At 45.2% G+C, this 14048-nt stretch overlaps 1 protein-coding gene across 1 annotated transcript in view; it reads right to left on the bottom strand.

The window, feature by feature from the left end:
- Nucleotides 1–2066: 2066 nt before the first annotated feature.
- The window catches only part of LOC123102833 (protein PGR), a 25350-nt gene continuing 13368 nt past the window's right edge, over nucleotides 2067–14048 (bottom strand). The window contains exons 3-4 of the mRNA XM_044524266.1: nucleotides 10729–10977; nucleotides 2067–2629 (exon numbers count right to left, since the gene is read on the bottom strand). Of these exons, the coding sequence (XP_044380201.1) occupies nucleotides 2498–2629; nucleotides 10729–10977 (381 nt within the window). The 3' untranslated portion in view covers nucleotides 2067–2497. The remainder of the gene's footprint in view (nucleotides 2630–10728; nucleotides 10978–14048) is intronic.

Genomic DNA, 14048 nt, shown 5'->3' with positions numbered 1-14048 from the left:
ATGAAAGTTTGCTATGGAAGAGAAAGGAATTTGCTCCCATGCAACAAAAGCTTAATATAGTTACAACAACAAAAATTATTTACATTATAACAAAAAAAATTACATGGTCAACACCGAAGTCTGCTGGGAAGCAAGGGTAATGTCTTGGGTTTTTTTGAAACGGGGGGGTAATGTCTTGGGTTGCACTAGCATAATAGGGAACACTTAGGCGAAATATTGCCGAAGGAAAATTGGCATGATGGCAGCAAGCAACGGGGATGTTGTCGCCAGCTATTAACCACAACATGTCGACACACCACAACGACATTGTGGGGAGACGTCAGTGCAAGGCATCTGAGAAACTAAGGATGCATGGTTGTCGTCGTTTGGCGCAAAACATCTATAAAATAGAAGCACAATGAGAAATTAAGAGTATCAAAACATAAATAATACATATTGGAAACACAAGAAATGAAATAAGCATGGATTACACGAAGCAACAAATTAATCTATCAGAATATATATGATAGGTACTGGAAGCACAGAAAACTGGGATGAAAGAAAAGCATTGCTATACAAACATATGTGAAATGTTAAAGTAGGAACCATAGCTTAGATGGACCAGCTGTTTCAATGATCAAAACATATGTGATAGGCAATGGAAGCATATACAATTGAGACGAAGAGAAAAATTCAATACCATTGGAAACAAATGTGGCACAAAAGTATAAAACATGGCTTACATGAAGCAACAAATTGGTCTGTCACATCATACACTGTTTGTATTTTGATCAAAATGGTGTTCAAAAGAAGAACAATAGAACACAAAAAAATAGAAACCTGGCGAAGTATATATTTGGAAGCCCGATCAGTATGAAGCATGAAGAGGTGCTATGCCAATATAACTCATCTTACTTTGAAGCATAAAGAATTGCACATGGAAATTAATTAAAGATTGCCGCCAACATGAGGATGCTTGTTGTGTCACCTACATACAAAATTCACCTAAGAACTGGTTGAATTATGGCAGCAAACTTTGCAGGCCGAAGAAGCATATGTAGAACTCTCTTTGATCCAAAATAAGTGTCATAGCTTTGAACAAAGGTTCTAATAAACAAGCCTTTTAACAACAGTTCTAACAAACAAGCCTTTTAACATCAGTTCTAACAAACAACCCTCGATGCATAAATTTGGCATGGTCATGCTTCCATTTTTTTAGAGGTATGAAGCTGGAAATTTATGCAAATGGTGCATTATTAGTGTTGGGTGGAAGCATGAAATTTTAAAAATGAAACCAAAAAATTTGCGGCCAACTGTGGATGCTTATATTTGGAAGCTCTTTGTATAGGAAGCAATGAAACAATATTTTCTTAGCATCTCTCACCATCATTTGAAGCACTGAATATTGACACTAAGGAATAGACACGATTGTCTACCTACATAGCTATGGGTTATCAAATTGTCTACAAAGCATGACCTACAAAAAGTTTGATGACAAATGACCTAACACAAATCAGAACAATACTAGGCAGCCACTGAACATACAAACTTGATTACTGATGTCCACCAGCGTTGTCGCCCCGGGGGTCGCATCGGTGGATAAGGCGATGTGGTTTGGAGAAGCAGGGGCACAGCTAGCCGGTGGAGTGGCCGTGCTGCTCGGCGGCGAGGAGAGCAGGAGGCAGCTGCTCGCATGGCGGGGAGGAGGAGATCTGGGCGGTGCGTGCGAGGTGGAAGAGCTCAGGCCGGTGCAGCTGCGTTTGCAATCAGGAGAGATTAGTGGAGTTTTTTTAGGGAGAGATTAGGGGAGTGTTACGCACGGGGGTTGCGGCTGATTAGTTCCCTGCCGGTTGATTTTTTTTTTCAATAAGAAGCACAATGTTAGCCGTCAGATTTCAATTGCATCGACGGCGTTGGTCTGGTCTGCAGCTGGGGTTCGATCAGACTATAGATTAGAAGCGTTTCCCTGTAAGTTTTGTCATAAGTCAAGCTTTGACAAAGTTAACAATAAGTGTCAACATTTATAATACCAAATCAACACCGTTAAGACTTACCGTGAACTATATTTTCATATGGTATAGATTTCGTATTGTAAATGCTCATATATTTCTCTATAATATAAAATTGGTCAGAGTTCACAAAATTTGACTTCAGACAAAACTTAACTATAATTTGGCAAGGGGATAATTGTTGGATTGTGGTCTAAAACGGCGAACTAGATACTTTCTTCGACACAGATAGGTTTCAAAAAAACCATAATTGTCAATTCCGCATTACAGCACAGCTTTTTCTTGCTTAAAACAATTTGAAATTTCCCAACTTGCACTATTACCAAACTAGCTGCCTGGAGCAAACGTCATCAGGCTCGTCAATTGTGCCCAGCAAATAGCCAAAGATTTCCAATACTTCATTGTTCATCTTGCTTGAAGTAAACATCAGTCATTCTGTCCTTGGAATATTCACATTACACATCACTGCGCATTGGGGACAGGCGAAAAAGGCAACCAAACCTTTGCTTCTAGAAGAAGAAAATGCAGGCATAAGCTGTAATCACCGATGTTAGCAGCACAGACACTGCATTAACAGCATCATTATCCAGGATAGTCATTCCAGAAATCTTGGTGACAGTAGGTCCCCGTTTACTGACCACCTACATGTACAGGACAAACAAACTGTTCAATATGGTGAAACTGAAAATCCTGGATGATATCTGGTTCAAGATCATGTGAATCACACTTACACACTTATTCATGCTCGCCGAAGCAGCAAAGCAAAGCTTCCAGAATAGAATAACGCTATTATTACATGTGTGTAATTCATATATAAAGTCATCACATCAGAATAGCTAATGTGGATAAGAGAATTTACAGGCACATCCTACAAACCTTGTATACTCCCTCCGTTTCACATTAATTAAAAGTTCTAGCTCTGTCCTAAGTCAAACATGTTTACTTTTGTTCAAGTCCATAGAAAAATATAGAACATCATATTAGTTTCATTAGATAATTTATGAAATATGTTTCATATTATATATATTTGATGTTGTATATCTCAGCATATTTTTCTATAGACTTGGCCAAATTTAAACAAATTTGACTTAGGACAAACCTAAAACTTCAATGATTCGGAAAGAATGGAGTACTGGCTTAAGTACTAGATTGGTCCCTCAAGTTTGACAGAAAGGCCCGGTTTGGTCCCTGCAGTCTCAAAAGGGGCGAATAGCCAAATACCCCCCTGACATTTGTAATTTGGGTCAAGAAAATTCACTGGATGCCATGTGACACATAAGTATGTGGACACATCACATAATCTCGTTCATATTTCTGTTCTAAGCAGCAATGGAGATGAAAAATTATTCTCGCGAATGTGCAGAGCCCAAGGGAATCACGTTGTTTGTCTCATATTGGGAGCATCTACATCCGGGCGCCCCAAACCCTCCTCAAACGCTCGGGCGGCCCGCCCGGTCACTGACCGATCACGATTTTTCGACCCACACGAACGCCTTAAACGGGCTTCAAACACCCGGCCTGACCGGCACCCTTCATATCCAGCCCAAATATGAAGCGGATATGGGGGCACCCGAGCACGCCCGTCACGTCAGACCCGGACCATGCCGACCCACCCGACCCCACATATATTCGCCCCATCCGCTCGTCGGATCAAACCCTAGCCACTTCACTCCACTCCCCTCCGCCACCCGAGCTCACCTCCGCGGTTTCCGGCCTTCTCTGGCATGGCAGGCAGCGGACCGGACTCCGACCAGTCCGGATCCGTCGACTGGGGTGTCATCCCCTGCGGGTTGGAGGAGGCAATGGCAGTCCACGTTGCACTCCACCACTCCCGGGAGGACAGTGCCCGACCGACAGATCTGTCCGCCGCGACTTCCACCACCCCAACTTAACCCAATTTTGTTTGTGTTGTGAGTTGTGTCTCCTAAGGTGTTTCGGCTACTTAGGGACCGTGCTTCCAACAACAACACCGTGTATAGTCCACCACCTTACCCTCCACTTCCGCATTGCGTCTCAAAACCCATCATTGCATTTCCGCAATCCCATTGAGCTTCCGCAACCACCACCGCTTTCCGCTACCACCATTTTGACATTTGACATTTGAGATTTTGAGTTCGCGGTTTTTCCGTTTCCTAAGGTGTTTCGGCTACTTAGGGATGAGTCTCCATCATCTTGGTATCTCTATCAAGATCACCGTCACTCATCATCGCCACGGACGGTAACCTCCATATCATCTTGGTATCATGGTATCCCTCCATTGTATATTTCCTTGCCATTGCATTGTTAACCCCTGGCCCATTTTGCGTTACTTGCCTATCAAGACTAGCCATTTGAGTATTGCCGGCAACGTTACTTGTGCACATTAGTGATCAATGATCTACACCTTCCATTACATACATACCATATTATATTGGTATCATCATATCATCTCTTGTGCCTCAAGTTTGTTCCCGCATATACCCAATTGCTATCTTGGTTTGTGCATTGTGCAAAAGTGGCCATACACATAAAAAAAAGAATAAAGCTTTTAAGCAAAAGAGAAAGAGCAAAGAAGCTTGTAAGCAAGTGCCATAGCATCATACCATATTGCATATAAGATTGTCATATCCGATCATCTTGGATCATACCATTGAAACATCATACATATATAGCATACTTGGGATATTAGTCGTTGCATTTTTGTCTCCTATAGGTTATGCACAAGTGTCGTATCCGCCTATTGAGCAATCGTGCTAGCGTCTCTTTTGAGTTGTGCAACACGAGCGTTTTCCGTGGATTCCACATTTTATGCTCATCCTTGGTTGCACGACCCCATTTATCTATCCGTGTGTGCGTTTCCGTGTGCCATTCATTGCTATTGGTCTACTTGTTTCACTTGCGAATTTATGAATATCTTTCAACATTATTGACTCTTGCTAACATTTTGCATTAAATTTTTGTGCCATTATCCTCACTGAGCTCCACCATAAGCCTTATTTGTGTAGGTGTGAGAAATCGACAACAATTGGTACCAACTGTGCTATTTCCTTGTTACATCATTGAGTGATCATTGATCCATCTTCAACATCGGTTAAGGTACATTTGGTATAGTTCTTCTCCTTTCTCCACTCATATTTGCTCGAGTATTGTGATGGATAGGCAAGGCATTTCATCTCTGGTCTTCCACAACAACGACGGCGTGAACAACTACATCACCAAAGCATCAATCTTCGATCTACAACGACAAATGCAAGGCACACAATCAAGATTGCGAGAATGCATCGAGAACCTCTCCATCGACATTCGTCACTCCGAAGTAAGGAAAAGGGACTACATCGACAACAAGTTTTCCACATAAAAGGAGGAGCAAGATGCAAGGATGGAGGAGATTCGGACCTTGTTGATCAACCGTTCTTCCCCTTCGTCATCCTCAAGGCGGCGACGTTCAAGTCACAAGTCTTCGGAGCGCAAAAATGATGCAAGCGCAAGTCGTCCATGTTCACATCTCCATGGCGACCACCATCACGTTCGTGATCCACATCGTCATGAAGGGCAAGTCACCTCCAAGCATCATGTGCACGACGACGACGAACGCCATCAAGCTCAAGCACGACGACGACGAACGCCATCGAGCTCAAGCACGACAACGACACCATCATCATGAAGATGCTCGCCAAGCGCAAATGCACAAGTCCCAACAAGCCCTACTTCACGCCAAGGTCAACCTTCATGAGCATAAGAGAAGGCCGCGAGATGAGCACCACCAAGACGGAGCTACGGCTGCACCAACCACTTCGGCATCTTCGCCAAGTGTTCTCAAGGCATCTTCGCCTTCGGACGTACGGCATCTTTGCCTACTTCCCATGAGTTCGCCTACATCGACATCTTCACAAACGAGGCAACCACCAACGAGCGAGGGCGACACTTCTATCTTCGGAAGCCCCTCAAGGAAGATGGCCGAGCACGGGAATTTTCCTTCGGTCATGGAGACGAGCTACGAAGTGCCACATCATATGGGCCTCTAACAACAAGACGGCGACAAGACGGTCGAGCAAGGGCCATCCCCTTCGACCACGGCGACGAGCATGAACCTCTTCAACAACATGAAGACGACGCCCATATTGGACTCATACTCTGAGTCAAGCTACGAGACCGCACATGAAACCTTATCTTTGGTCTTAGAGGAGAGTGATGATGTGCCATCTTTGGCCTTCATCCACGGCTACGACTACGACATGATTGAGCATGGAGACATTTGCACCTATATCTCTCCGATACCCACATATGATGAGATGCCCCAATTCCCATGTGAGGAGCGCCACCACCACATGAGTGAGATGAGTGACTCCACCACATGAGTGAGATGAGCGACTCCACCATATATGACATTGAGTGCATTTCCTATGAGAGGATGAGTGTGACCACCACTAGCCCCACACTTAAGAGCATGCCACACATCTTATGTGAGGTTGAGAGACATTTAAGTGACTCCACCAACCATATGAATGATAGCATCATACCGGGAGTGAGTGAGCCACAACACTTAGTGAGTGAGGTAGTTGACACGGCACGTGAGGCCACTATGATTTCTAACGACTTACCCTCTACTCGAAGTGTATTTTCTTCTTTGGTGCTAGGTCTCCTACCCGATTAAGATAGGACTGCATCAGGGGTCAGCTTTGAGCCCTTATCTTTTTGCATTGGTGATGGATGAGGTCACAAGGGATATACAAGGAGATATCCCATGGTGTATGCTCTTTGCGGATGATGTGGTGCTAGTTGACGATAGTCGGACGGGGGTAAATAGGAAATTAGAGTTATGGAGACAAACCTTGGAATCGAAAGGGTTTAGGCTTAGTAGAACTAAAACCGAGTACATGATGTGCGGTTTCAGTACTACTAGGTGTGAGGAGGAGGTTAGCCTTGATGGCCAGGTGGTACCTCAGAAGGACACCTTTCGGTATTTGGGGTCAATGCTGCAGGAGGATGGGGGTATTGATGAAGATGTGAACCATCGAATCAAAGCCGGATGGATGAAGTGGCGCCAAGCTTCTGGCATTCTCTGTGACAAGAGAGTGCCACAAAAGCTAAAAGGCAAGTTCTACAGGACGGCGGTTCGACCCGCAATGTTGTATGGCGCTGAGTGTTGGCTGACTAAAAGGCGACATGTTCAACAGTTAGGTGTGGCGGAGATGCGTATGTTGAGATGGATGTGTGGCCACACGAGGAAGGATCGAGTCCGGAATGATAATATACGAGATAGAGTTGGGGTAGCACCAATTGAAGAGAAGCTTGTCCAACATCGTCTGAGATGGTTTGGGCATATTCAGCGCAGGCCTCCAGAAGCTCCGGTGCATAGTGGACGGCTAAAGCATGCGGAGAATGTCAAGAGAGGCGGGGTAGACCGAATTTGACATGGGAGGAGTCCGTTAAGAGAGACCTGAAGGATTGGAGTATCACCAAAGAGCTAGCTATGGACAGGGGTGCGTGGAAGCTTGCTATCCATGTGCCAGAGTCATGAGTTGGTTGCGAGATCTTATGGGTTTCACCTCTAGCCTACCCCAACTTGTTTGGGACTAAAGGCTTTGTTGTTGTTTTGTTGTTGTTGTGGTGCTAGGTCTCCTACATGACGACATGCCTATCCTCGACGAGTACATACCCCCAAGGGAGACGACGATGGCCATGGTGGACGATGATGCACCCCCCACATGGTTCCATCAAGATGAAGATGACCACGACTTGGTCTTCGACACCTCACTTACAACACATGAGCGATGCTTCAAAGGTAACATAGGTGATGGTGCTTCTCTTGTCCCACCAGTGGACTATTTTACGAATGATTGCTTGCATGATGTTGACACACCTATTCCCATGCTTCATACTAGTGCAACTTCTTCATGTCATGACTTACCAATTTTTGATGAATATGATGATGAGCATGTTGAATTGCCTAGTTGTGATGCTATGCTCCATAGGATATCATGTGAAAATTCTTTTGGTCACGTCATGTTCGACAACTCTTTAAACTTGTCATATGCTATGAGTGAGATCTCCCATATTGCATCATTTGAATCTCAACATAGTAGCTATGCATGCCCCATTAAAATAAATCTCATTTGCACCCATGGCATAGATGACGAGATGATGGTCATTGGCTTTTGTTTTTCATGTGATGATATTGCCATGCTTCCTTTACATGATTTGCGCAATTCATCTACTATGCCATGCCATGATTACATTGTTCCAAATATGCTTTCTTTTGGATGTTGTCAATATTCTTCATGTGATGTTTATACAAATGCTCATGAGGAGACCTTTATAATTTCCTCATATATATTAAGAGATTTTGATACATCCTATCCTTTGAATGCTTCCATAATTGCTTGCACCATAGGCATTCCATAAATAACAATGCTTTACATATTTCTCATGATGTATTACACAATTTGAGTCTCCATTATGCTATACATAACAACAAACCTCTCATGATGGATAACATGTTTCTATATCACGCATCTCATTTATTTGAGCGGATATTTTGTGCTAGCCAACACAAGCACGTGCGCATCATGATGGATGATGTGTACATCTACCACGCACACACAAATTTTCCTTTGTCTTTGTCTTTGTCTTGTGTAGATACTCATGTATACGCGTCAACCTCTCAATCCCAAGAGTTGACGAAACGAGCTCTTGAGAGCAACGATGCTTTGGGATCCCGTGGACTATTCTTACCACCGTCCTCTTCGCGCAACGACTTCGCGCATTCCTTTTACTTGGCTCTTACACGGCTATGGGCTATTTACCATTTGTCACGTTATGCCCATTTTCTCGTGTTCACTTTGCATGCTATGCCTCTTTATATGATTTTGCCATGCAATTGTGACCCTTGCATGCATTTACCCATGATTAACCATTATACTACTTCTATGTGTATTTGCATGCTTGGTGAAGATCCTTATTGCTATTGCCATGTCTATCATGTGCCTCATGCTATTGATGCTTGTTGTGTTGGGAGAGTCATGATGTCCCATTGCTATTTACATATGGCCTCTCACCAATACATTGATGATATTTTGCTCATATCTTGCTTTCATGCTTGTGCTATGTCATGTGAATTATTCATGCACACTATTTGCACCCATTACATGCTTGCCATGATTCCTTCTAGTATGTTGCATCTTCGCACTACTAGCTTGCTTGACTTGATCACTATGATTACTTACTTTGTCACATCACCCATGTTCCACTATTACTCGCTTTCTTGGGTTGATGACATATATGTTCGTGCCTCTCACATGATACATCTTGTTCATTGTCGCTTGCCTCCAATTGTTGCATCTATGCTCATTGATATTGGAGACTTGGACATATACTTGTGATGCATGCTTGTTTACTTGAGCCTATTGTCTTTGGCTGTAGTCGCATCTTATGCTTTCATACCATGCCACATATTGTCCTTTCTTATGATAAGCATGATGAAAACACTTGTTGGGTATCTCACCATTCGAATGATAAGTGTTGTATTTGCACTAACCTCATTTGTTTTTCCGAGTGTTGCAAAGCATCCTATGATCATCCCCATGTACACTCAAGCATACGCCTTTGGACCTAAGGTGAACTCGCTCCTTTCCGAATCTTCCCTTTCCGCAGGTAAGACATGGATGCTACTTCAGGCGCGGACCATGTGCATACTCAGATACACCCGAGGAGACCATGGAGAGCCCAAGGACCAAGGCCAAGCGTGCGCGGAAGCGAAGGAAGGAGAAGGAAGAAGAGCCAGCTGCTACAGCGGCCGAACATCCGGCCCCAGCCCGGACATCCGGCCCTTGCCCCAAAAATCCGGCATCGGCTATCCAGAGAACACCGAAAAGGACCAGCGCAGCCCGGACATCCGGCACCTTGCCCCGGACATCCGGCTCCTCCCGAAGCCCCGGACATCCGGCCCCTTCGCCCGGAAACCTGGCCCCTCCATCACCGAATGCATCGGGAACCGACCCCGCCAGCCAAACATCCGGCCCGTCGCGAAGCCCCGGACATCCGCCCCCCAGCCCGGACATCCGGCGCCTGTCTGTGCACAGTGGACGGGCCAAGGGCCCATGTATCCCCCCTCTCACTTACCCCTTCGTGGGCTAACACTATATATAGACCCCCTCCTCCTCCTAGTTAGGGTTAGCATTGGTTTAGCTCATTTAGAGATAGAGCTTTGCTCATCCATACGGATCTACTCCTTGAGAGAGACCGCGGCCCCTCTTCGGAGAAGATCCGCGTTGGATTCAAGACCTCCTCAGGGAGAAGACCCCCCATCAAGACCTCCTCACGGAGAAGAACCGGTTACCCTTTGTATCGTCCCGTGTTGACTTTGGATCGTGTGACCTCTATGTGTACTCGGATCTAGCATATGTGTGATCGTTCTTGTTGGTTTGAGTGATTCTCTCGTGTTTCCCCTCGTGTTCTTCGCGGGATCCGCTCCTTTCGTGAAAGATCGGCCATCTAGAGTTTCACCCTACATCACAGGGATTAGATCTTTACTAGTTTATTCTCATCTGTTTCATAATTCTTATGTAGTACATGGTGTCCCTTTTATAGCGAAGCCTCGACTTGATGCCTAAAAATAGAATCAAACTTTCCTAACAAACCATATCTTGATCTTTCTAACTGTACCGATCACTTCCTAACTAAATAATTATCTCTAATGAGCTAAGGTATGAGATCCCCGCCTCTGACAGATTCCAACCTAAGATGTCATGGAAATATTTACCTTGTTCCGAACACTGCAGTATCCGCTGAACTGAAGTGTGGCACCCAGCAATGAATCAATTAGACTCCCAAGCAAACCAGCAGCAGCAGAGATAGGTATTACTAGGAGCTGTTGAAACAACATATCAAAAGAACATTCAGCTGTCATCAGTCCAACAGCAACAAAAGTCAGACCAATGGTTAGACCACCTGCTGTGGCAGCAAGAAGTCCTTGTAAGGTCACTCCACCATTTGTACCTTTCCTGACAGGCTTATACATGATACAAGGAATTATCAGCTCACACATAAAAGCAGTAAAGCACACAAAAACTATCAACTTTTATAGGAAATATTCAAATGAGACAAAGATGAAACAGTAAATACTTTGGGATCTGCATGTATGAGATGATGCAAAAGATGATTGGTTGACCCACAATATGAACCTTCTAGATATTCGCAAACAACTTGTGCTTGTTTGTTTGTATGCGGGGAGGCCATCGTCTTAATGAATACAGCCCATGCGGGTATTCCATCTACAAGTTGTATTTCATATTGTTGACATACTACTGCACTTGTGGAGCTTCCACTCTTAACTCGTAAGTAAACAACGTCGATTGATTAGGTACATTGGTATCGTTGTTTGACTCTGCGACACCAAAGGCATGTCATACAGAAAATCTTGCGCAGCTGCTGCCTTTAGGTGTAGACACACCTTGATTGTTGCGAGTGAACTGCCACTTCCATGCGAAGGGACGTTTTTCTTCCCAGTGATAATGCAGGCAGTAACTCCGCCTATGTTGTCTCAACATAGCCGGTCCCAAGCCCGGTAAAGGAGGAGGGTTGTGATAGGCTTGGCGAGCCAACGTAAAAACTCAGCCACTCTTATGGAGATGAAACCCAAAAAAAATTCGGTGGGGCGTAACCCTCTCAGCAACGAGCCACACCGGAACCCGGGTGTGGTGTCAAATGGGCAAGGGACGGGCTGTCACCCCCTGGTGGCGTGTTGTATCTTGATCTGGATACGGTGGCAAGTGAGCGAGGATAGGGTCGTCGCTGTTAAGCTTCATTCACTAGCCAACGCAACCAAAAGTCCGAACTGATGGAAAGGGCTAGGCAATCCACATATACACTTCAACACCCCGTCTCACGTGTGATGCGGGAAGTCAACACGTGGATAGACTCAGAGGTATGGCTCAAGAGGCCTATACGCAGACACAAAGGGGGGAACAACAGTTTTTGGATAAATTGCGAAAGCCAGGACTTGAACTCAAGACCATGGGCTCTGATACCATGTTAAGCTTCATGCACAAACCAACGCAATCAGAAGTCCAAACTGATGGAAAGGGCTAGGCAATCCACATATACACTTCAACAGTCGCATCCTTAGTGGCGCGCTACATCGGCGCCCGGATGTAGTGGAAAATAAGCAAGGGTCTTCGCATTTGACTCGACGAGTGCGAAGGGTAAGGAAGCTAGCCAAGCCTAGGAGGATTCGCTTAGGTAGCTGGAACGTAGGGTCTCTGACAAGGAAGCTTCAGGAGCTAGTTGATGCAACTGTGAGGAGAGGTGTTGATATCCTTTGCGTCCAAGAAACCAAATGGAGGGTCAGAAGGCGAAGGAGGTGGAGGATACCGGCTTCAAGCTGTGATACACGGGGACGGCTGCAAACAGAAATGGCGTAGGCATCTTGATCAACAAGAGCCTCAAGTATGGAATGGTAGACGTCAAGAGACGCGGGGACCGGATTATCCTGGTCAAACTGGTAGTTGGGGACTTAGTTCTCAATGTTATCAGCGTGTATGCCCCGCAAGTAGGCCATAATGAGAACACCAAGAGGGAGTTCTGGGACGGCCTGGAGGACATGGTTAGGAGTGTACCGATTGGCGAGAAACTCTTCATAGGAGGAGACCTCAATGGCCACGTGGGTACATCTAACACAGGTTTTGAAGGGGTGCATGGGGGCTTTGGCTATGGCATCAGGAATCAAGAAGGAGAAGATGCCTTAACCTTTGTTCTAGCCTACAACATGATTGTAGCTAACACCCTCTTTGGAAAGAGAGAATCGCATCTAGTGACTTTTAGTGGTGGCCAACACTCTAGCCAGATTGATTTCATCCTCTCGAGAAGAGAAGATAGGCGTGCGTGCCTGGATTGTATGGTGATACCTGGAGAGAGTGTTGTCCCTTAGCATAAGCTGGTGGTTGCTGACTTCCGCTTTCGGATTCGTGTCCAGCGGGATAAGCATGCCAAAGTCGCTACAACGAAGTGGTGGAAGCTCAAGGGTGAGGTAGCTCAGGTGTTCAAGGAGAGGGTCATTAAGGAGGGGCCTTGGGAGGAAGGAGGGGTTGCGAACAATGTGTGGATGAAGATGGCGACTTGCATTCGTAAGGTGGCCTTGGAGGAGTTTGGAGTATCCAGGGGAAGGAGAAGCGGAGATAAAGATACCTGGTGGTGGAATGATGATGTCCAGAAGGTGATTAAAGAGAAGAAAGATTGTTTCAGACGCCTATGCCCGGATAGGAGTGCAGACAACATAGAGAAGTACAAGATGGCGAAGAAGACCGCAAAGCGAGCTGTCAGTGAAGGCCGCAAAGATTATTCAGTGCTTCGTTTGTTTGGTTGTGTTCGCTATGTCCTTCTTGCCCCCGGTGAATGCACCGAACCGACCGCTCAGTTTGTTGAGTGTGCCTTCTTAGGACACAGTGATGAGCATAAGGGATATCGTTGTTGGGATCCTATTGGTCATCAAATGCGTATTTATTAGGATGTGACTTTTGATGAGTCTCGCCCCTTTTACCTGCGCCCATCTTCCTCGAACTTTTCGATAGAGGATATCTCTTTCCTCACTTTTCCCAACACGTGTATCGCTCCTATCGAGCCCTGGTCCACCCGTCCACTGCTCCTGCTCCTCCGACGGTTGTAGATCTGACGCCGTCATTCCTATGTATTTTCCCCGTTCTATAAGGGGTTTTTGGCATATTTTACCGCACATGTGCATGTATATATACTGGCCTATGACCACCTGAAAATACAAGTTGCATATTTCCTAACAAGTGGCATGTGCTTAAAAAGGCCAAGGAGACATTGGGGCCACTTTACACGAAGAAGAGTGAATTAGGGCCGAGTTCCACGAGATGGTGAAACCACATGCTTACTATAGATGAGTTTGAGGAAGGTTGGCGGATATTGCTGGATAAGTATGTTACGGATATGCAACTTGTATTATTAGGAGGCCAAAGCCAATATATATACACATACATGAGGATGCCAAAAGGCTACAAGAGGATGCCAATAGACTAGAATGCAAAAGGCCAAAAGACAATATTAATATAACTCTAACAC

Source organism: Triticum aestivum, chromosome 5A (genome assembly GCF_018294505.1).
Source record: "Triticum aestivum cultivar Chinese Spring chromosome 5A, IWGSC CS RefSeq v2.1, whole genome shotgun sequence".
Taxonomy (NCBI): Eukaryota; Viridiplantae; Streptophyta; class Magnoliopsida; order Poales; family Poaceae; genus Triticum; species Triticum aestivum.
Note: the sequence above shows the minus strand (reverse complement) of the source record. Positions and strands in the feature narration are given on the sequence as shown.